Source organism: Elephas maximus, chromosome 21 (genome assembly GCF_024166365.1).
Source record: "Elephas maximus indicus isolate mEleMax1 chromosome 21, mEleMax1 primary haplotype, whole genome shotgun sequence".
Taxonomy (NCBI): Eukaryota; Metazoa; Chordata; class Mammalia; order Proboscidea; family Elephantidae; genus Elephas; species Elephas maximus.
This window is the reverse complement of record NC_064839.1, coordinates 33,706,726-33,731,791: the sequence shown is the minus strand read 5'-3', so window position 1 is coordinate 33,731,791 and position 25,066 is coordinate 33,706,726. Positions and strand designations below refer to the sequence as shown.

General features: G+C 40.2%; 2 protein-coding genes across 2 annotated transcripts in view; one reads left to right on the top strand and one right to left on the bottom strand.

Moving 5' to 3' along the window:
• LRRC36 (leucine rich repeat containing 36) overlaps positions 1–14,848 on the bottom strand; it is a 54,192-nt gene extending 39,344 nt beyond the window's left edge. Inside the window, exons 1-4 of the mRNA XM_049864665.1 lie at positions 14,779–14,848; positions 5,274–5,401; positions 2,778–2,970; positions 1,877–1,973 (exon numbers count right to left, since the gene is read on the bottom strand). Of these exons, the coding sequence (XP_049720622.1) occupies positions 1,877–1,973; positions 2,778–2,970; positions 5,274–5,401; positions 14,779–14,848 (488 nt within the window). The remainder of the gene's footprint in view (positions 1–1,876; positions 1,974–2,777; positions 2,971–5,273; positions 5,402–14,778) is intronic.
• Positions 14,849–16,705: 1,857 nt separating this feature from the next.
• KCTD19 (potassium channel tetramerization domain containing 19) overlaps positions 16,706–25,066 on the top strand; it is a 33,212-nt gene continuing 24,851 nt past the window's right edge. Inside the window, exons 1-2 of the mRNA XM_049864754.1 lie at positions 16,706–16,717; positions 16,800–17,096. Of these exons, the coding sequence (XP_049720711.1) occupies positions 16,706–16,717; positions 16,800–17,096 (309 nt within the window). The remainder of the gene's footprint in view (positions 16,718–16,799; positions 17,097–25,066) is intronic.

Here is a 25,066-nt window from a genome sequence, read left to right as displayed (position 1 = left end):
GTGAGCAGTGGGGGAAGGGGAACCTCATACCACCAAGAAAGCAGCGCAGAGCACATCTTTTGGACCCGAAGTTCCTGTGCTGAGAAGCTCCTAGTCCAGGGGAAGATTGATGACATGGACCTTCCTCCAGAGCCGACAGAGAGTGAAGGCCTTCCCCCGGAGCTGGCACCCTGAATTTGGACTTGTAGCCTACTAGACTATGAGAGAATAAATTTCTCTTTGTTAAAGTCATCCATTTGTGGTATTTCTGTTATCGCAGCCCTAGATAACTAAGACAGTCACTTTTTCTGTCTTTTTTTTTATTGTGCTTTAAGTGAAAGTTTACAAACCAAGTCAGTCTCTCACACAAAAACTTATATACACCTTGCTATATACTCCTAGTTGCTCTCCCTCTAATAAGACAGCACATTTCCTCCCTCCACTCTCTGTTTTTGTGTCCATTCGGCCAGCCTCTGACCTCCTCTGCCTTCTCATCTCCCCTCTAGACACGAGCTGCCCACATAGTCTCATGTGTCTACTTGATTCAAGATACTCACTCATCACCAGTATCATTTTCTATCCCATAGTCCAGTCCAATCTCTATCTGAAAGGTTGGCTTTGGGAATGGTTCCTGTCTTGGGCTAACAGAAGGTCTGGGGACCGTGACCTCCGGGGTCCTTCTAGTCTCAGTCAGACCATTAAGTCTGGTCTTTTTACGAGAATTTGGGGTCTGCATCCCACTGCTCTCCTGCTCTCTCACGGGTTCTCAGTTGTGTTCCCTGTCAGGTCAGTCATCGGTTGTAGCCGGGCACCATCTAGTTCTTCTGGTCTCAGGCTAATGTAGTCTCTGGTTTATGTGGCCCTTTCTGTCTCTTGGGCTCATAATTACCTTGTGTCTTTGGTGTTCTTCATTCTCCTTTGCTCCAGGTGGGTTAAAACCAACTGATGCTCTTAGATGGCCGCTTGCTAGCGTTTAAGACCCCAGACGCCACTCTTCAAAGTGGGATGCAGAATGTTTTCTTAAAAGATTTTATTATGCCAATTGACTTAGATGTCCCCTGAAACCATGGTCTCAAACCCCCACCCCTGCTACGCTGGCCTTCAAAGCATTCAGTTTATTCAGGAAACTTCTTTGCTTTTGGTTTAGTCCAGTTGTGCTGACCTCTCCTGTATTGTGTGTTGTCTTTCCCATCACCTAAAATAGTTATCTACTATCTAATGAGTGAAAACCCCTCTCTCTCCCTCCCTCCCTGCTCTTATAGCCATCAAAGAATATTTTCTTCTGTGTTTAAACTATTGTTCGAGTTCTTATAATACTGGTCTCATACAATATTTGTCCTTTTGCAACTGGACAGTCACTGTTTTAAAAAAGTATAGGTTTTCGAGTACTTTATTTTGATAGGATTTAACAACCAAAAATGGAAAAATCAGATACTTTAGAGCTCAAGATCTGTTTGCTTTGTAGAGAAATGTTTCCCTTCTCCTCCTTTAACATTAAACAGATTATTTTTGCTAACAACCTTGCAAATGGTAATTAAATCCTCCTAATTCAATAGGAAAAGACCATGTACTGATTTATAACTCTACCAAGATAGGGTTGGTAAGCATTTATGAGTATGCTAAGTCATTCCATAATATCCTCTATGTACAAACTTTGAACAACTTTAAGGAATTCATAGCAATTACATCCAAAGCAGAACCAATAGCTCAAGAGAGCAGAAATGTACCCACAGAGGACCAGATTCTCATCGCAGGGAAATCTCAGTATTCTGGGTAGGTACTTTTTATTCCTGACCTAAAGATTCTTACAACTTGTGGAGAGTTGTGGAAACTTAATTAGAAATGTACTATTCCCTACGTCCGGAATCAAACAAACAAAAAAATTGCAGAATCTTACCTTTTTTCCACCTCTAAGAGAAAATTTTCACTGTTGCCCAACTGACTGAAATGCAGCTTGGCAGCTTTCCTCTCACTGTCCCGTACAGTTCTGTCATCTGGAGGCAAAAACTGGGGTCTGAGCATGTTTTTTGTGGGGTTTTTTTGGAGTAAACAGCAGTGGGTCAGAAAACTACATTCACCCAGTAAAAACTAAAGACCAGTCTTCTTTCGTTAGAGACAGGTCACAAAATAATGCTATTATGTTGTCACTGGAGCAAGCAGTAACTCAGGGAGACTACCAGGGATGCTATAGCAACAACTGCCATGGCGGTATAACTACTTCAGGAAAGTAGAGCTCAACCAGCAAACAACCCAAGTGGGCCTAATGTTAAGGCTGAAAGTTAAGACCATTTTCTGAAAGAGTAATTATTACTGCTGGGACAATAACTTTCCCAGAGAAATGTAAAACAGAATTTTGTACCGATAAGAAATGTATATTCAACAATAAAATTATAAAGTAATATAGACCAGCTCTTTTGAAGGAATATGTATTGTTCCTTGCCAACTAAACCCCAAAGAGTTGTATTAGTTTTCTATTGCTGATACAGTTGCAAAGTTGGGGCACCTGGAAAAATAAATCTCTACCTGGAAGCATTTGTGTTGGGGAGAAGGTGCTTCGGCAAAAGGCCAGTTGAAGAAAACTAATGCTGGAAGTAACTGATAAAATCATAGGTTATCATTTAATAAACAAAAAAGGATTTATTTGCCATACATCCTGCCAGCACAGAAGAGTTAACATAAATATTGGCTAATAAATATACTCTGCCAGTGCACACTCTGGGTCAACATCCACAAAAGTTAGGAGGCAGCTGATTTAAGTAAGATTCTGGTAGGCAAGGAACACGGGAGGAGTGTCTCACCTAGTTTCTCCAGAGTTTGTAGCGTGTATACAGCAAAGAGCCTATAATCGGTATCTTTCCTGACAACAGGATTCAGCCTCAAATCTAGTTCTTTCAGGAAGGGTAAAGGCTGTAGGCGGGACACCTCCACTAATGAAGGAATGTTGTTATAATATAAATTCAGGTCTTGGAGTGAACATAAATACTGGATGCCCTGCAAGGAAATGACCACATTACAAAGCTGCTCATTGGTAAGGACTAGAACTCTCACAGATACAGGTAGAAATGTATCTATTACTTTCCATCCTTAAACATGTAACCCAAGTTGCCCATGTCCTGTGAGAAAAGCAGGGTTGGAACTCACATTCAGTTACCTGGGAATAAAAACATTGCAGCCCATGGGTGTTCTAAATATTACATAATTCACATATGTGATACATTTCCTCCTTTACAAAATCTGGTATTCAAACATCTCACACAATTCCCTACTTCTCTTGCTCCCCACTGCAATCCTTCCCAGGCCAAGAACTCTTTCACACTTCTCTCATCCTTGCCTCCAACCACTCTCCTGACCACGTAGCACCTGAATTTACTACAGGAAGAGAGGTAGGAAGAGCAGCTGGTCTGAGGAAGAAGGAAAAGGTTTTTAAAAATTGTGTGTGTGTCTTTAAATCTCACTGCCTCATTCATAGGATCAATGAACTCTTTGGGGAAACAAAACAGTAGTATCTCCAAGCCCTCCCTCCTGGACCAGTTTGGAACCACTTCTTGTCCTTGTTTCACCCTTCAAAGCTACTACCACCACACAGCTTCCCAGCCTCAGATCAGTTCTCTTTGGTAGAAATGCTCTTCCTTGTTCAGATCTCTTTCTGCGTATTAAGCAACCCTACCCCTCTGCCTAACTGGAAACAGTCTAATCAGAACTGAGAAACTCAAGAGGAAAAGCCAAAATTTCCTCCTTAGCTAAAACCTGCTACTGACATTAATTGTTTAATTTTCATGTATTTGGTTAGTTAACTGCTTTTGCCCAACCCTAAATTTCAGGACAATATTTCAAAATATGTACATATATATCTAATCACAGATTTTTTAGTACAAATACCATAAGAGGAACTCTGCCTTTGAGGATTACTTCAGAAAGATTTTCATCAAGTATTTAGAAAATAATGTTTTTATTCTCCTCGTTTAAAATTACCATGTTTTCGTTGCAGGAAATTTAGAGAGCGTAAAGATATTTACAAAACACTTCCAAATAGAACCCTGTTTTACACGTTGATGTATTTCTTTTCATTTCTATTAACTTCTATATTATTAAAGGGTCAGTGGATAGGATTCATTATCAGTGCTTTTAGGCCCACTCTCAGGGCAGAAGGCCATTAGGACAGCCTCTAAATGTGTCTAATGCCCCAGCTCAAATAATCCTTTAATTTCTCTCACTGTAAAAGTCAAGGAATCAATTTCTATCCTCCTCTCACTCTTCCCACTTGACATGAATTTATGCATTTCCCAAAATTACAGTAGCAATAATCACAAAACACCCCCTATCCCCCAGGGAAAATTAAGCAAAGCGATTCAGAGCTGCTAGAGATGAATATGTGCAGATAAATCATAGGTGCAAAAAATGCAGGAAACTAACACACCTATTGGGTGCTTCTTATGTGCCAAGCACTGTACTAGGAGTCTTAGATATTGTTATATTTGATTACTTCTCTTGCTCCCCAGTACAATCCTTCCCAGAGGTGGCCAGGCCAAGGACTCTTTCACACTTCTCTCATCCTTGCCTCCAACCACTCTCCTGACCGTGTAGCACCTGAATTTCCTACAGAAAGAGAGGTAGGAAGAACAGCTGGTTCTGAGGAAGAAGGGAAAGGTTTCCCCAAACCTGGAAATTTTTATTTTGAAGACCACCATTTCCTCCTCATCCTAGAAAAAACCCACAGTAACACCTAGAGCAGTGTCTCCATGTGTTCCCTATGTACCACCAACATCTGAATCACCTGGTTACGTCCCGAGTCCACACCAGACCTAAATAATCAGAATCTCTTTCAGAGTCGTGTCTCAGAATCTGTACTTTTACAAACTCTCCTAATAATTTCTTACATACAGTTTGTACCACTGCCCTAGACAGCAATGGCTTAACATCATTTTCCTTGAGTACAAAAGGAATTTTTTCCCAATATTTTATAATAAAAATTTTCAAACGTGGAACAAAGTTGAAAGGATTTTGTGGTGAATAATAAAATTTAGTTTGGAAGCACTTAAAAGGTAAACTCTATATTCCCCAAGATGACATTATCTAGCCCTTATGGAGCTCCGGTGGCACAGTGGTTAAGAGCTAAGGCTGCAAACAAAAGGCTGGCAGTTCGAATTTATCAGCTACTCCTTGGAAACTCTATAGGGCATTTCTACTCTGTCCTATAAGGTTGCTATGAGTCAGCTTGAAGCCAAGAGGTTTATTTCTTCCCATCAAAAAAATAAATGCGGCTGACCTGGCTGGTCATAGGATATAGAACTTACCTTTAGGCTAGTGATCAAATTTCTTGATAAATCTAAAGATCGGAGGTTTTTAAAATTTTTGAAGGCATCACCAATGGAATGGATTTTCCCAGCATAAGATCCCTGCAATGAAAGAGACTCCACCAGTTCTGAAAAGAGATCATCAGTAGATATATTATGATCTCTGCCTGAATAAACAGCAGAGTCAGTGAAAATAGGCCTTCTTTTCTCCCATATCCCTTCTGTGAAAGGCCCTACATCCAAGTCTCATAAGATCAGTTCAGATGTAGTAAAATTCTCCAAAAGTTCTCAGAACAATATTAATTCTCCCAAAGTTCTCAAAATGAAATTCAGCAATGCCCCTGCTAGGATTTAGTCCTATAGATAATACTCACAAAAATTTTCCATGATAATACATAGCACAAGGATGTCAGTTGCAGAACTGTTTTAGGATAGCAAAAAAAAAAAAAAAAGGGAACTGTCAAAGGGTCCATCGGTAGAAGAGTAATAGAAGACAGCCTAAATAGCAGTACATTGATATGATGCTCAGTGTACTAGAACTGTGACCTTGTTTGTACAAGTGACTTAACATCTTTGTGCATCAATTCCCTCATCTGTAAAATGGGAACAATAACAGTACTCACCTCAAGGTATTATAAGGATTAAATGAATATTGACCAAATGAATACAGAATGTGATTCAATTTATATAAATATCCAGAACAGGCAAATCAAAAGAGACAGAAAGCAGTTAGTGGTTGCTGGGGGTTTGTGGGAAGGGGTAATGGGGAGGGACTGGCTAATGGGTACAGGGTTTCCTTTTGGGGTGATGAAAATGTTCTAGAACTAGATAGTGGTGATGGTTGCACAACATTGTGAAATGTACTAAATGCCACTGAATTGTGTACTTTAAAATGGTGAATTTTATAGTATATGAATTATATCTCAAAAAAAACAGCTTTCCTGACTTTGAGGGCAGTGTAGAGGTAGATCTGTACCATGCAATGATCTAATACCCTGAGAGTCTGCTACTATGTAACAATAGTGAAGGGAAGTTATGAGTCCCATCAGTGACCTGCAGTATTTCTCATGCCTTTCACTGCCACCTATTTTGATGAGAAAATACTAATATTTTTAAAGGGATCAGAATTATCATTTAAATAATAAACTGCCCACAGGCATTCTGTTATGATTTGTATGAACTGCTGGTCTTAAGAGGTTATGCATTTGGTTCGAGTGTTTATTAAAGAGAGAGAAGACAGATAAGAGAACAAATAAAACATTGCACATCATAGATGCCAAGACAACAGAATAATCTTCCAATATTAATATACACAATATATAACCCAACTAGGCAAAAGCAAGTTTTATTCAGGGAAGCAATGAAGCAAGCAATCTTTTTGTACCCAAACCCAGTAGAAAACCATTTATAGCTCATATGGTAATTGAATTCATAATCCTCAATAAAGCCTGTTTATACTGACACTGGAGTTTCAAATAAATAAAACTGAAAAAAAAGAAGAAGGCCTCAGGAGTCACCTTGAAAAGGCTCCTATAGTCAAAGCTGAGACAATAGCTGCATAGATTAGAACACATCAAACATATTTAAATCCATGAGTTTATAACGATACTGAGAAAACAAAACAACCCTCATCGGTCACCTTTGGAGGACGCTAATAATTCATTATTCTGAAAATTGACATATAAAGTGAAAAATATCAATCATTTATCCTGCCTTTCCTATACAAAATGTACCACAGGGTAATCAAATAGCTGATATGGGGAACTTTCTCTTTATAGAAGTATTTCAGCTAATAAAGAATGAAAGGTAGAATAAGAAAACTACTATTTTTTTCCCCTGATGAATTAATGGACCTAGGCAATTATATTCAATTGCTGATAATGTCACAAAAAGAAGGAATATGAGACATTGTATACTTTCTGAGGTAAGTACCCACCATCACCTATGAAGTGCCTGCCCAGCAAAAAAACAAACCTGAATCCAATCAAGCCTCATCTAATTACAAATTTATAGGAAATTCAGGGAAGAGGGGGTGGATGTTAAAATTTTAGGAAAACAATCAGCAAAACCCATACTACAGTAAACTCTGCAAATGACTCAGTGTTATGGATTGAATTATGTCCCCCAAAAATGTGTGTTGTAAATCCTAACCTCTATGCCTGTGGTTATAATCCCATCTGGGAATGGGTTGTCTTTGTATGTTAATGAGGTAGGATTAGGGTAGGGTGTATCTTGAGTCAATCTATTTTGAGATATACAAGAGATTAAATAAGCAAGCAAAGCAGAGATGGGGGAAGAGAGATGGCAAACCACACAAAGATTGCCCAGGAGCAGAAGCTCAGAAGAGACAAGGACTTTCTTCCAGAGCCAACAGAGAGATAGCCTTCCCCTAGAGCTGGCCACAAAAAAAAAAAAAAAAAAAGAGCCAGCCAGCACCCTGAATTTGGACTTCAAGCCTCCCAAACTATGAGAAAACAAATTTCTGTTTGTTAAAGCCACCCATTTGTGGTATTTCTGTTATAGCAGCACTAGATAACTAAGACACCGAGTTTCTTCAAAAACAACGGAAAATACAAGGGGGAAAAAGTGGGGGACCTATAGATCAAAGAGGCTTAAGGCTTATATCAACCAATTGCGATGTATGCAATGCACCTTATTTGGATTGTGTTTTAAAAAAAGAAAAAATTTTTAGGGTAATTTGGGAAATGAGAACATTGGTTAGATATTTGATGAAATGAAGAAATTAAAATATTTTTAGGTTTTACATATGATTTTTTAAAGACAGTTCCTGTCTTTTGAAGATATATACTGAAATATTTATGGATGAAATCATATAAATAGTGCAGGGGGTGGAAGTGGGTACATGGTATGCGGGGTATAGATGAAAGAAGGCTAGACATAAATTGATGATAACTGTTGAAGTAGGGGGATGGGAGTTCACTATTTGTTTATCTCTGCTCTTGTATATATTGGAAAATTGGCATAACAAAAAATTATAAAAACAAGTAGTATATGCTATATATGCAGAGAATATTTCTGTAAAGCTATCCAAGATATTGGTAATGGTGATTGCCTTTAGGAAGGAGAACTGTGCCTATGGGACAGGGAGAGGGTCAAGACCCACCTTTACTGTACAATTATTACCCATATAATTAATTATTTTTTAAAAGTAAAAAAGAGCATACAGTTACATTTTTTTCCCCTAACTAATGATTATCATCAGCCTACAAACATACCATGGTGTATCTTGTCTTAAAAAACCTGTTCTTGATCCCAAATCAAGAACTTTCCACTTCTTTACTCTCCTTTATAGCCCAAGCTCTCCCTCACTATCCCTTCACCCTCACATATCATTCCCTTTTCATCCCACACCAGTCTGGCTTCACTGGGTCACCAATGATTTCCATTTGCCGAATCTAACAGACACTTCTCTGCATTTCACAGGCTCAGCCTGTCAATAGCATTTAGCCCAGCTGACCATTACTTCCTTGATGCACTACTCTTTCCCCTGACTTCTCCTCTGAGATCCAGACTCATGTATCCAACTGACAACTAAATATCTCCCACCTGGATGTCTAATGGGCATTTTAAATTTAACATGCTCGAAACAGATTTTTTTTTAATTTATTTATTGTGCTTTAGGTGAAAGTTTACAAATCAAGTCAGTCTCTCATACAAAAGGCCATACACACCCAGCCATGCACTCCCACCTGCTCTCCCCTTAATTGAGACAGTACATGCCTCCTCTCCATCCTGTATTCCCCATGTCTATTCAACCAGCTCCTTTTCCTTCTCATCATGCCACCATAGTCTCATCTGTCTACTGAGCCACGCATTTCACTCCTCACCAGCATCATTGTCTATCTTATAGTCCAGGCCAATCCCTGTCTGTAGAGTTGGTTTCGGGAATGGTTCCAATCTTGGGCTATCAAAGGGTCCTGGGGCCATGACCATCAGGTCCCTCCAATCTCAGTCAGACCATTAAGCCTGGTCTTTTTACGAGAATTTAAGATCTGCATCCCACTGTTTACCTGCTCCATCAGGGATTCTCTGTTTTGTTCCCTCTCAGGGCAGTGATGAGTGGTAGCTGGGCACCGCCTAGGACCTCCGGTCTCAGGCTGATGGAGTCTCTGGTTTATGTCTCTTGGTCTCATATTTACCTTGTGTCTTTGGTATCCTTCGTTCTCCTTTGCTCCAGGTGGGTTGAGACTAATTGAAGCATCTTAGATGGCCACTCACTAGCGTTAAAGAGCCCAGATGCCTCTCACCAAAGTGGAATGCAGACCGTTTTAATACATTTTGTTATGCCAATTGACCTACAAGTCCCCTGAAACCATGGTATCCAGGCCCCCGTCCCTGCTACTCCAGCCTTTGAAGCTTTTGGTTGTATTCAGGCAACCTCTTTGCTTTTGGTTTAGTCCAGTTGTACTGACTATCCCTGTGTTATATGTTGCCCTTCCCTTCACCTAAAAAAATTTTTGTGTACTATCTAATTAGTGAATACCTCTCTCCCTCCCTCCCCACCCTCGTAACCATCAAAGAATATTTTTTCTGTGTTTAAACTTTATCTAGAGTTCTTATAATAGTGGTCTCATACAATGCTTGTCCTTTTGCAATTGACTAATTTCACTCAGCATAATGCCTTCCAGATTCCTCCATGTTATGAAATGTTTCACAGATTCATCATTGTTCTTAACTGTTGCGTAGTATTCTATTATGTGAATGTAACATTATTTATTTATCCATTTATCCGTCAATGGGCACCTTGGTTGCTTCCAACTTTTTGCTATTGTAAATAGTGCTGCAGTGAACGTGGGTGTGCATGTATCCGTTCATCTGAAGGCTCTATTTCTTTAGGGTATATTCGAGGAGTGGAATTGCTGGATCATATGGTAGTTCTATTTCTAGCTTTTTAAGGAAGCAACAAATTGATTTCCAAAGTGGCTGTACCATTTTACATTCCCACCAGAAGTGTATAAGTGTTCTGGTCTCTCTACAATCTCTCCAACATTTATTATTTTGTGTTTTTTGGATTAATGCCGGCCTTGTTGGGGTGAGATGGAACCTCATTGTAGTTTTTTTTTTTTTCTTTTATTAACTTTGAGCTTCAAGTGAACGTTTACAAATCAAGTCAAACTGTCACATATAAGTTTATATACACCTTACTCCATACTCCCACTTGCTCTCCCCCTAATGAGTCAGCCCTTCCAGTCTCTCCTTTCGTGACAATTTTGCCAGCTTCCAACTCTCTCTATCCTCCCATCTCCCCTCCAGACAGGAGATGCCAACACAGTCTCAAATGTCCACCTGATACAAATAGCTCACTCTTCATCAGCATCTCTCTCCTACCCACTGTCCAGTCCCTTTTATGTCTGATGGGAATCTCATTGTAGTTTTGATTTGCATTTCTCTAATAGCTGATGATCATGAGCATCTCCTCACGTATCTGTTAGCAGCCTGAATGTCTTCTTTGGTGAAGTGTCTGTTCATATCCTTTGCCCATTTTTTAATTGGGTTATTGGTCTTTTTGTTGTTGAGTTTTTGAAATATCATATAGATTTTAGAGATCAGACACTGATCAGAAATGTCATAGCTAAAAGCTTTTCCCAATCTGTAGGTAATCTTTTTAGTCTTTTGGTGAAGTCTTTGGACAAGCATAGGTGTTTGACTTTTGGGAGCTCCCAGTTACCTAATTTCTCTTCTGATGTTTGTACAACGTAAGTAATGTTTTGTATACTGTTTATGCCATTATTGTTGTCACTATTTTTCTGTCCATGATCTTTATTGTTTTAGATTTTATATTTAGGTCTTTGATCCATTTTGAGTTCGTTTTTGTGCATGGTGTGAGGTATGGGTCTTGTTTCATTTTTTTGTCGTTGGATATCCAGTTATGCCAGCACCATTTGTTGAAGAGACTGTTTTTTTCCCATTTAATAGACTTTGGGTCTTTGTCAAATATCAGCTGCTCATATGTGGATGGATTTATGTCTGGATTCTCAATTCTGTTCCATTGGTCTATGTATCTGTTGTACTACTACCAGGCTGTTTTGACTACTGGGGAGGTATAATATGTTCTAAAATCAGGTAGTGTGAGGCCTCCCACTTTGTTCTTTTTCGGTAAGGCTTTACTTATCTGGGGCTTCTTTCCCTTCCATATGAAGTTGGTGATTTGTTTCTCCAACTCATTAAAAAATGTCACTGGTATTTGGATCAGGATTGCATTGTATCTACAGAGATCACTTTGGGTAGAATAGACATTTTTTCAATGTTGAGTCTTCTTATCCACAAGCGAGGTATGTTTTTCCTCTTATGTAGGTCTCTTTTGGTTTCTTGCAGTAGTGTCTTATAGTTTTCTTTGTATAGGTGTTTTACATCTCTGGTTAGATTTATTCCTAAGCATTTTATCTTCTTAGGGGCTATTGTAAATGGTATTGATTTGGTGATTTCCACTTCGACGTTGTCTTTGTTGCTGTAGAGGAATCCAATCAAAAGAGATATTTTGATTCCCCCTGCCCAAACCTGTTTTTCTCCCCATCTTCACTCTCTATCTCTGTCAATAAATGGCGACCCCATCCACACAGCAATAGCTTAAGCCAAGACTGTTTAAGTGTTATCTTTGAATCTTTCGTTTCCTCATCTCCCAACTCTCTTGTAAATTCCATCCCTTCTACCCCCAAAATACACCTTGGCTCTGTCTACTTCTTTTCATCTCCACTGTCACTCTCCTAGCTCAAGCCATCATTGAGTATTAATTCAGTATCTCTTTCCTGGACAACTGTAACAGGCTTCTAATGGGTAAGAGTCATTATTTTTTAAATGGTATCCAATCATATAGCTCCTTAAAGTGCTGTAATGGAAATTGACAAGGTGATTCTAAAATTCTTAGGAGAGAATAAAGGGCCAAGAATAGTCTAGACAATTCTGAAAAAGGAGAAAGGTAAAGGAAGGAAGAGTACTGACTTTACCAGTTACCAAGACTGACTGTTAAGCTATAGTAATTACAAAAGTGTGGTACTGGTGTAGGAATAGAGAACCAGAATAACAGAAAACTAGACAGCCTTGAAATATACCCATGTATATAAGGGAAGTGGGTATACAACAGAGATAGCACTACAAATAGGTTCTGGGAAAACTGGCTACAGGTATGAAAAAAATACAATTATATCCCTATCGCATATCAAAGACTTTAGAACTCAAGAGGGATTAGACTTAATGTGAAAAGCACAACTGCAAAATTTTTAGAAAAAAATACAGAAGTATGTCTGTATTACATCTGTGTAGGGAAGGGCTTCTTTAAAAAGACACAAAAAGCACAAATCATAAGGAAAAAAATTAACCACTTTAAATTGAAATTTTCTGTATAACAAAAGATAATATAAACATTTACTGGAATTTATGTAAGATAGATATAACAAAGAAAACAAATAAAAAATGTCCACCAGGACTATCCCTTTGGACATTAAAAAAATAACATTTGTTACATGGTCAGAAAATTCTCATAGTATAGAAAAGTACAGGATAAAAGTTAAAGCCTGTCTCTCCAGTCTGTCTCTCCCTGAAGGTGACCACTGTAATTTGTTACAGAAGATTTTTATAATGCATATATCAGTAAGTTCATTTAATTTTAAAAAATCCATGTTTTATTGGTCAATAAAAAGTAAATTACCAAATAATGTATATGCTATTATTCTTTTTGGAAAAAAAAAAAGTATCTATGTGGATGTTTGCATAAGCAATAGAAAAGGTAACCAATGGAAAAGGTAAAGAATATTCATTTTACTTTAGACACTGTTGTACTATTTGAATTGTCAGAACGAGCACAGTTAATTTTAGTATTCAAATGCATGAAATAAAAACCAAGCAAAAAAAGAAAAACTGCCATATATCTTTCTAGCTGGAGAATGGAAAGGGGATGTACAAAAAAAAATCAAACAAATTGATCAATATAAAAAAAAGAAGCCAAGAAAGACAGAAGTAAGTCAAGCTAATTAAGCTTTTTCTTAGCTCACGTGTAAAACAGAGAAGTTAAAAGTAATTTGGAAAAGAAAAACTAAACCTGAAACATCCAAATCAACCTATTTACACACACACCAAACTATGATTTTTGGTTACCTCAGGATAGAATTTGCAGAGAGGAAGGAGAGATTAGTAACCTCTTTATTCACTTATGTTTTGACTGTTACTAGCATGCACTAATTTTGTTAAGTTTTAAATAATAATACCTTTTAAATAAAATAAAACCAAGTTATTTCATATCTAACAATGAAATGTACTACAGAAAGCAAGAACAGCAAGTTTTTGTTATGGTTAAAGCCCAGGCTTTAACTCAGGAATCAGAAACCTGCCTTAATAAATCCTGGCTGCATCACTTTACCAGCCACGTGACTTTGGGCAAGAGTCTAAACCTAATTTTACTCATCTGTAAAATGGGAACAATAATAGCATCTACCTCATAGTCTTGTTAATATGTATGAAATAATGCAGGTAAAGCACTTAACACAGGATCTGACATCAATTATACAATGAATTAAAAAAGAAAAAAAACCCCGATGCCACCTAGTCAATTCAGACTCATAGTGACCCTATAGGACATAGTAGAGCTTGCCCCATAGGGTTTCCAAGGCTGTAATCTTTACAGAAGCAGACTGCCGTATCTTTCTCCCGCAGAGCGGCTAATGAGTTGGAACCACTGACCTTTGGGTTAGCAGACCAGCGCTTAACCCCTAGGCCACAAGGGCTCCTATAGTGAATTTAGGGAGGGTAAAAGTTGAATTAGGGACGCTGGTAAATTTTCCACCTTTTTTATTCCTTTGACACTCAGAAAGCAAGCTGTGTGAGTCAGACCCGGGTCAAAGGTGAGGTCAGCTGTAGCTCAGCCAGTTTCATCTCTAGGACTAAGTGGAGGGCTAGGGTACTGACCTAAGCAGCTTGAGAGATCAGACGCCTCCCCGCTGCTATTCCTTCCACATCAGCCATTTTCTGAGTTTTTTTTTAAAAGGAAGCTACCCAGCCAGACGGGTCAGAGGAATGGACATGGTTTCCTCTTACCCACCCCCCAACCAGATAAAGCTCTCCTGGGTAGGAAATTTCAGAAACTGTCAAAATTAACGCCCTCCGTGCCTCAACAGCTCCCTCCGTCTCCAGAGCCCTTTTCAGCGTTTCCCTTCTCTCACCAATGCCTCTCATTAGGCTCAGTTTCCCTCCACTATCCACTTGTGTTCTCTGCCTCAGTTTCCCGTCACTTCGGTGTCCTCTTTTAATCTCGTTTCTCCTTCTCTACTTCAGACTCCCTTTCTCTCCCTCAATTCCTCGCCCTCTGGCCCATACACCCCAATTACCTCAGTTTCTCCACCTCCGCCTCAGTGTAACCAACCCTTCTGCCTCAAGGACCCCTCTTCCGCCTCAGAGACCGCTCCTCTGTCTCGGTTTCCCCGCCTCCACCTCAGTTTTCTCCCCTCAGCCTAGACTTCGCACCCCGGCCCAGGCCCCCGTAGCTTGGCCCTACCCGGCTGCTCCAGGGCCAGCGCCCCCAGGCGGCGGACGACCTCCTCGTCCAGATCCCACTGCTCCGCCATTCCCGCCCGCCGCTCACCTGCCGCGGCCCGCGAGGCCGCTCTGCACGCGCCAGACCCCGCCCCGCCCTCCTGGCCCCGCCCCGAGCCCCGCCCCCGCCCGCGCGCCGCCGCGCTCCCGGGGTCCGTTACTGCCCGGGTCGCGCGCCTGCCAGCTCGCCGCAGCAGCCCAGAATATGGTATGGAGCCCTACCTGACAGGGCGCCAAACACTAAGGCAGCGAATGGGAGATGTCTTGACCCAGAATCAGGGCTACAGGGGCCTGGCTCTGATTCCTTTGGAGGGGCAGCTCCAGCTTTGAAGGGCTTGGGGGACTGGCTCTGAGGAGTTGGAAGAGTGCGCGGACTTTGAAGGATGAAGCGCTCTAGCTCCAGTTTTGGGGGCGGGGGTGTGTCTCCTTGAGGAGTGGAGGTCTTCAGATCCAGCGCTAGGGGATGCTGGCTCAGGGGTAAGATTGGGACGGCTCCAGATCTGAAGGGTTGGGGTTCTAGCAGTTCTGGGGTATCATGGAGTCGCCCCAGCTGAGCAAAGGAGTGCTCCAGCTCTAAGGGTTGGGGCCTGGCTCTGGGGCATGATGGGGAGCTCCAGCTCTGAAAACTCGGGGAACTGGGTTCTGAGGAGTTGGGGCCTGTGGAGCATGAGGTTGTTCCAGCTCTAGGAATTTATTTGAAAGGACCTCCTTTGGGGGAGAAGAGTCAGTATAGAAAGGAATGATGATCTGAGATGGGGTAGAGACGACTACTTTAGAAAGGCCACCCCATTTCCTGCAGACAGTCTGGCAAGAAGCCTTTTGTCCTTCAAGTACCACAGTTCCAGCACTAAGCTTGCCTGCGACTGAGGGCTTTCCCCAGGATGGTATAGCTCTGAGCTGAACAGCCACATCCTTAACCCCAGCCTGTGCATGAGACATGAAGGATGCAAAGTCTTGAACTAAGACCCTGTTGTCATATCTATGCCTAATAAGAAAGGAGGAACTAAGACTCACCTGTGGCTCACCTTCATTCAGGGAGCAGGTCTTCTCTGACATCCAAAATCTGTACACTGTGTGCACTTGCACTAAGCTCTCAGCCAGCTGGTCATCTTTAAGGAGAACTACTGGCTGTCCTGGTTCTCCAGGGACAGAAAGCAAAATCAAGTGTCCTTTCATATTTTTGCACTCCTGCCTAGGTGAAGCCCTTAGTTACTCTCATCTTGTCAGATTCAGCCTTAGTCATGTTTAGAATGACCAGAACTCAAAGAAAAGCCTAGATTAGCTCATTAGATTGGCTTTCCAGCTCTGCTTCTGTGATTCATGACACCATTTTACAATTTGTAATCTTTCTTTTCATGCCACATTTAGCCTTTCTAGCCTCAAATGTAGCATATATAATTGCTGCTCTTTTTATCCAAATTTTTAGACCAGGCTTACCAAAAGAGAAAGGGATCCATCCCCTTCTTCGTTGCATATGTTTTTGTTTTTTCTTCCTCAGCCTTCAAAAAAGGTGATGCAGGCTTGTGTTGGAGAAGTTGACTTTTCCTGTCTTGAGCAACCACATCTTCAACATTTCCCACCACCAACATTTTATGCAAATCTTTAAACATTCAGAAAGGTTGAAAGAATTGTACAGTGAACACCCATATACCTACACTTTGTTGTTTATTGCTGGTGCCATCAAATCAATATTTGACTCATATTGACTCCATGCGACAGAGTAGAATTGCCCCTTAGCATTTTCTAGGCTGTAATTTTTACAGTGACAGATCTCCAGGTCTTTCTCTTGCAGAGCTACTGGGTTGGTCTGAACCACCAACCTTGCTAAGCTTGTTTATTACCTCTAATAGTTTTTTAGTGGGTTCCTAGGATTTTCTATATACAAGATCATGTCATCTGCAGTAGGGATAGTCTTACTTCTTCTTTTCCAATCTAGATGCCTTTATTTCCTTTTTCTTGAATAATACCCTTTTCTCCCTTTAGGAGGAGCCTGGCATGCCTCATGAATCAGCAGAGGATTTATTTCATTTCAATGTCGGGGGCTGGCATTTCTCAGTTCCCAGAAGCAAACTCGCTCAATTCCCTGACTCCCTGCTGTGGAAAGAGGCTTTGGCCTTGACCTCTTCTGAAAGTCAGCGGCTATTCATCGACAGAGATGGGTCCACATTTAGGCACGTGCACTATTACCTCTACACCTCCAAACTCTCCTTTTCCAGTTGTGCAGAACTGAACTTGCTCTATGAGCAAGCACTGGGTTTGCAGCTGATGCCTTTGCTGCAGGTAAGATGTTCTTGTCTTCCTGGTAATCAGTAGCAGGTCTTATATCACTAAGTATTGTCTTCATTTATATAAGGGTCATTGAGATGGCCTGCTTAATGGGCAAGCATGATAAATGAGTTAAAGTAATAAACAATACACTGGGATTAAATGTTCTTAATAAAGGATTCCATCCCAACTCTACCTTATCTGTACCACCAGCCACATGGACCCAGGACGGGACTTACCATTTACTGTCTAAGAGGGTACTGTTGGCTCTTGGAAATCCTACTTTAAGCTTCTTCCTATTTGTGTTGTTGAATTTTAAAAGGTGAAAACTTTAGAAATTGTACATCATGTTTAAGATTTAAGATGAAAAACTCATCAAGAATATTACTTCTCAGAAAAAAGGAATATTACTTATCACTGTGCCTGTTAGCTACACAACATTCACTTAAGGCAAAGCAAAAAGTTCTCCAAACTGCAGAATCTTTCCTTTGTCTTCACTTCTCTGTTTTCTCACTGTAAGTAAAGACTTGAAATACCTTTTCTTATAGACCATTAAAGTACCACCAAAAAAAAATCACCTTCTGTCTTGATTATGTAGTGCTGCCATAACAGAAATACCACAAGTGGATGGCTTTAACAAAGAGAAATTTATTTTCTCACAGTCTAGTAGGTTACAAATCCAAATTCAGGGCGTCAGCTCCAGGGGAAAGTTTTCTGTCTGTGTTTGCTCTGGAAGAAGGTCTTTGTCATCAGTATTCCCCTGGTCAAGGAGCTTCTCAGGCACAGGGACCCTGGGTCCAAAGGACACTCTCAGCTCCTGGTGCTGCTTTCTTGGTGGTATGAGGTCCCCGTCTCTCTGCTTGCTTCCATCTTTTATGTCTCAGGAGATTGCCTGAAGACACAATCCAATCTTGTAAGTTGAGTCCTGCCTCACTAACACAACTGCCACCCACCTTCCACCATTAACATCAAAGAGGCAGGATTTATAACATAGAGGAAAATCACGCAATACTGGGAAGCATGGCCCAGCCCAATTGATACACACATTTTTGGGGGGACATAATTCAATCCATGACACCTTCTTTCCTAATTTTTCTCCTAACCACAGAAATCGTTTCTGAGGTCGACCTTAAATAGTTCATTCTGTAGTTTTTGAAGAACTCTTTTTAACACAGAGAAACTAAATATTATGACTGGGAAGGATCATTGACCATGCTCCATAATCCCACTGTTTGGACAAGGTGTTGTTTACTTCATCTCCACCAGGATTAACCCAGCAAGCCGCAGTGCAACTCGAGACCACCAACTGTGCCTCCCCAATACCTCACAGAAGAAGTTTGAGGTAGACCATGTGTATCTGGGTGATAGAGGAATGAGAACATTTCATAGAGTGTCTTTTTATGGCTACGCCTCACTAAATAATTCAGCATTTTCTCTTAAAAGTTATATATTTGGGAACCAAAAATCTTTAACATACTGCAATACAACTTGTCACCTTATTCTTTTTATTTTCTTCAAGTTACCCACCTTGAGTTTAAATTATTTTCAACTACCCCAGAAATGGAGTACTAGAATTGCTTACAAGTGGTTTCAAAACCACTTAAATAGCCTGGCATGTCAAGATTGCTGATGACTATATGCCAAGGCACCATTGTGTAGAAGGGAGGGATAACATGCTCACTGCAGAAAATCAAAGAGATCAGGGCAATGTTTTTGAAGAATCATTTTAAAGAATGCAGACCTGTTAGACAAAGTGCTTATTAAAGCCTTTAATCCCTTTACTGTCCTCACGTCCCAAATTAGAAAAAAAAAAAAAAAAATCTGGGAAACCACTTCTAAACATGAGGTAAGGACCTAGAGGCCAATGAGTTGGTCCGATTCCAAAATTCCAGGTCCTGTGAGCAGAGAAAGTATTTAAAAACCATGTGGACCTGCCTGCCTAAAACAGTGAAACAAGTGCTTGTGCTTTGAAAATGATGTTTTCAAAGAAATAAACATTTGGGTTGGCCCAACTAAAGTGGTGTTTATTCATTGAAGCAGACTGTAAATACAGCTGGGGACCCAACAGTTGCCTCAAGCAAATCAACAGCCTCACACATTTTCATCACTTTCCCCATTGCTAATGCCTATCCAGATACTCAGGTTCTTGCCGAAACGTACAAAACACTTTGCTTGGAGAAAATGGAGTCTACCAATTCTTAGTCTAAGGACCCTTCTCAAACAGCCCGACTTAATGCATTCAGCCAGTATTTATTGGGCATATTCTGGGTACCTGGCACTATTCCTATGGGCTTTAGGGAAAACATGGGATGAGCCAATAGAAATATAATGTGAGCCACAAGTATGAGCCACATGTGTACTTTTAAATTTTCTAGTAGCCTCACTAAAGAAAGTAAAAAGAAACAGGTGACATTAGTTTTAATAATATATTTTATTTAATCCAATATATTTAAAATATTATCATTTCAACATATAACCAATTTTTTAATTGAGATATTTTACTTTTTTTTCCATACTAAGTCTTCAGAATGTGTATTTTACACTTATAGCATGTCTCAGTTCAGACTAACCACATTTCAAGTGCTCAATACCAACATGCAGCTCGTGGCTACCATATTGGATGGCACAGATCTAAACTGTTCTAAACTCTTGGTGTTCCTCACTGTAGAATCCTTCAGATTCAATGACAATGGAAATTGAACTTTCCCTCCCACTAATTTGGGATTATCTGTAATGTGGTAGGCTCTGTTGGAAAGTTATATAGAATGAACCAACGAGCAGAATGACATGGGACCATGCCCCCCCACATCCTCACCCCCCCATCTCTCCTACCCCCCAACTCTACCCACCTATAGCTGTGGCCTCCAAAGGGTACACTTGATGCCTATTATTGTCTTGATCCTGATTGTAGCATTTATTTTTCCTCATCATCCCCTCTGATAAGGGCTGTCTTTAAATTTTTAAATTCTAAATTCACTGAGCTCAGGGGGAAAAATCCCCCCAAAAAAGAAAAAACTCATATCACATATTTCAAAGATGACAATTCACATGGCACACATTTGAACCCTTACCCTATGCCAAGCACTAAAGATAAAGTAATGAATCACATAGTGTTAGGTAGAAATAAGTGCCATGAAGGAAAAATAGGACAGAGTAAGGAAATAGCAGTTGACTGAGACTGGGGAAGCTGCTCCTTTAGACAGAATGACAGGCTCACTGACAAGGTGACATTTGAGCAGAGACTTGAATTAAGGAGAGACAAGCCATGCAGATGTCTGGGGAAAAGCTTCCAGGCATAAGGAACAGTAAATGAGACTGGAATGGCCAAGAGGAGGCACAGAGGCCTCCTCTGTGAGAGAGAAGGGGATGCCTAAGGCAGAAGAAGAGATCAGAGGTGGCCAGGGGCCAGATATTACAGAGCCTTCTAGGCCACAGTGAGGATGTAGAATTCATTCTAAATGTTGTAAGTAGCTTTTGAAGGTGTTTGAAGAAGTAAGATGGTTAAATTTAAAAGCGATCATTGAAACTTGGGTTAGGCATTGGTTTCTTAGATACAACACCAAAAGCACATGCAACAACAGCAAAAATAAATTTAAAATGTTTGTTCTTCAAAGGACACTATCAGGAAGGTGAAAGGAGTTTGTTGTATAGTGCCTGGGGTCTTACAAGCAGCCGTCAAGGCAAGACATTTGGTCTCTATTTGTCTGTAGCAACAGAGGAAGAAGGAGAGTCAGGAATAGGTGGAGAATATGAAATGTGTGGTTAATCGCTTCCATGAACATCTGTCTCCTTTGCCATGAGACTAGAAGAGCTGGATGATACCTGGCTAGCAGTACTGAACATTTTGATCAAAGATTTTATAGAAGAATCAGGATCAAAAGGGAGAAAATTTAGAACAGAATTTCAAATTCTCATGGGCTCCAGACTTTCTGGAGCCAAGGGGTCTGGATGAACCCCCAAAACTATTGCCCTTAAATAATCTTTAAAAAATAAGCAAAAAATATTCCCTGAAGTCTTCTTAAAACCAAACAATAGTTTAGTTTAACTAGTAAAAAGAGTCTGCCTTGAGCATTATGCTCTTTTAAGAACTATCTATATAGGATCAAAGTAACAAGAGCAGATAGAATGATTAGACAGAACCTTAGGGGACAGAGAGTTTATGTTAATGGGGAAGGAACAGCTCAGAAAAGGAGGATGAGAATGGTTGCACAATTCGAAGAATGTAATCAATGTCACTGAATTGTACATGTAGAAACCGTTGAATTGGTGTTCGTTTTGCTGTGTATATTCTCAACAAAAATAACACCAACAACAAAATAACATATTTTTCTTTTAAGTAGATAGCCCACAGAATAGAACAAAATATTTGCAAATCATATATCTGACAAGGGACTGGTCTCCCGAATATTGAAAGAACTCAACAATAAAAAGACAAATAACCTAACTAAAAATGTACAAAGGATCTGAAATAGCTGTTTATCCTAAGAATATATACAAATGACCAGCAAGTGCATGAAAAAATATTCAACAACATTAGCCATCAGGGAAATGCAAATTAAGACAACTGAGATACCACTTCATACTCAATACAAAAACCAAACCAAACCCATTGCCATCGAGTCAGTTCTGACTCATAGCGACCCTACGGGACAGAGTAGAACTGCCCCATAGAGTTTCCAAGGAGCGCCTGGCAGATTCGAACTGCTGACTTTTTGGTTAGCAGTTGTAGCACTTAACCACTATGCCACCAGGGTTTCCTCATACTAGGATGGCTATTATAAAGACAGGTGGTAACAGGTGTGGAGAAAGTAGAACCCTCATACATTGCTGTAGAAAAGTAAAATGGTACAGCACTTTTGAAACAGTTGGACAGTTCCTCAAAATGTTAAACATAGAGTTACCATATCATCCAGCAAGTCCACCCCTAGGTATTTACTCAAGAGAAATTAAAACCCATGCCTACATAAAAACTTGTAGATGAATGTTCATAGCAGTATTATTCATAAAAGCCAAAAATGTCCATCGACTGATGAATGGATAAACAAAATGTGGTATATCCATACAATGGAATATTAGTCAGCCATAAGAGGGAACGAAGTACTCATATATACTATAACATAGATGAACCTTAAAAACATCATGCTAAGTGAAAGAAGCCAGACACAAAAGACCACATATTGTATGCTTCCATTTATGTAAAATGCGTAGAAGAGGCAAACCCATAGAGACAGAAAGTAGATTCGTAGTTGCCTGGGGCTGAGGGCAGTGACTGCTAATGAGTACATTTTCTTTGGATCCTTTTCTAAAATTAGATTGTGGTGATATTTGCACAACTGTGAATATACTGAAAACCACTAAACTGTACAATGTAAATGAGTAAATTTTGTGGCATGTAAACTATAGCTCAATAAAGCTGTAAAAAAAAAAAAAATCATGGCTTCTGGCTTGACCCTAGACCAAGGCTTAGCAAACTACAGCCCATAGGCCAAATCTGGCCTACTGTCTTTTCGTACAGCCCACAAGCTAAGAATGGTTTTCACATTTTTTTGATGTTTAAAGAAGAAAATCAAAAGAAGAATAATATTTTGTGATGCAAAAATTATATGAAATTCAAGTTTCCGTGTCCATAAATAAAGTTTTATTGAATGCAGCCATGCTTATTTGTTTATGTATTGTCTATGGCTGCTTTTGCATTCCAGTGGCAAAGCTGACTAGTTGCAACAGAGACTGCATGGCCTGCAGAGCCTAAAATATTTACTCTCTGGCCCTTTACAGAAATCATTTGCTGACCACTGGTCTAGGCTCTGGTGGGGCAAGGAAGAAAACGGGGAGACCAGTAAGGAGGCTACTGGAGCATCCAGATGAATGATAGTGGCAGGCTGGACTAAGGTGGTAATTTTGAAGTTAGAAATGTTCAAATTCTGGCTGTATCTTGATGATAGAACTGGAAAGATTTGCTGATGAATTATATGTGGGGGAGAGAAAATGGATGACTCCTGTGTTTCTATCCTGAGCAACCAGGTAAATGGTGGCTTCTGAGGGCTTATAGGCTTGGGGGAAAAATGAAGAGTTAAGCTCTGAACATGTTAAGTTTTGGGAGGCAATATGAAGTGTGTTATTTGACATCCAGGTGGAAATGGCAAGGAAGCAACTGGATGTGTCACTGTTTTAGGTGTTATGGGGTTGGTTCTGACCCATAGTGACCCTATGTACAACAGAACAAAACACCGCCCAGTCCTGTGCCATCCTCACAGTCGTTGCTATATTTCAGCCCATTGTATCAATCCATCTCATTTGAGGGTCTTTCTCTTTTTCACTGACCCTCCATCTTACCAAGCATAATGTCTTTCATCAAGTCCAAAGTACATAAGATGAAGTCTCACCATCCTTGCTTCTAAGGTACACTCTGGCTGTACTTCTAAGACACACTTGTTCATTCTTCTGGCAGTCCATGGTATATCCAATATTCTTCAGCAACACCATAATTCAAAGGCACCAATTCTTCTTCAGTCTTCCTTATTCATTGTCCAGCTTTCACACGCATATGAGGTGATTGAAAACCCCATCCCTTGGGTCAGGTTCACCTTAGTCCTCAAAGTGACGTCTTTGCTTTTTAACACTTTAGAGGTCTTTTGCAGTGGACTTCCCCAATGCAATACAGCGTTTGATTTCTTGACTGCTTCTTCCATGGGCACTGATTGTATATCAAAGTAAAATTAAATCCTTGACAACTTCAATATTTTCTTCATTTATCATGATGTTGTTTATTGGTCCAGTTGTGAGGACTTTGTTTTGTTTATGTTGAGGTGTAATCCATATTGAAGGCTGTAGTCTTTGATCTTCATCGGTAAGAGTTTTAAGTCCTCTTCACTTTCAGCAAGCAAGACTGCGTCATCTGCATATCAGCATCACCAATCCTGATGCCATGTTTATAGATTTAGGGGGAAAAACCAGGAGTTAAGTTCTGAATGTGTTAAGTTTTGGTAGGTAATATAAAGGGTGCTATTTGACATCCAGGTAGAAATGCCAAGGAGGCAGCTGGATGTACAGGTCTGGAATTAGTGGGAGCAGTCAGTTCTAGAGATGTAAATTTGGGAGTCATCAAAGCTGGTATGTAATGCTATACCCCCAGATGTTTTGGGATGTCATATATTGTTGATAGAGGAAATACCGAGCAGTCATTATAGATCTGTATGTTAATTTCTCAGTGCTTCCTAGAACTTTCTGTGTAATTTCAGAAGGTCCCTTTAGCTGTATGTGAACTGCTCCAGGCCTTTCACAGCTCTCAACCTGGTTGGGAGTCACAGCTACTACTGCAGAGTGTGAAATACCCCTTCAAGGTCACTCATGAAGGCTCAAGATACATGGCAGACTATCGATTCCCTTTTACCTACCCCTTGGTGGCGTAGTGGTTAAGAGCTAACTAAAAGATCAGCAGTTCAAATCCACCAGCTGCTCCTTAGGAACCCTATGGAGCAGTTTTACTCTGCCATATAGGGTCGCTGTGAATCGGAATCAACTCAGTGGCAATGGGCTTGAGGTTTTTTTTTTTTATTTTGAAGTCTACTGAGGACATGGTATCTTGACAAAACATGCTACTTGTGTTTTATTTTTCATTGCCTTCTGGGGACTTCCAAGTTTGAAACCTTAAGTTGTTAGACTCGTGAGCATCCTTCTGCCAGCAAGCAACCCAAATACGCCTGCATTCCTTGTGCTTAAGGGAACCAGGGAGATTTTATGTTGATCACACAAATGATGCTTTTAAGAAAATAAACCAGTAGCAGTCTCATATTTCCTATTACTCATGATGTGAGAACAGATTACAACTGTGATCTTGGAAAGCAAGGTTTATCATATACACTGCAGATATTTATACCAACAACATAGCTTATCTGTGGGTATGGGTAAGTGGACAACTCAAATGTAAACCCCTTGACTTGGCATCAGGGCTCCTTACAGTTCAGCCCATCTGCATTTCCTGGCTC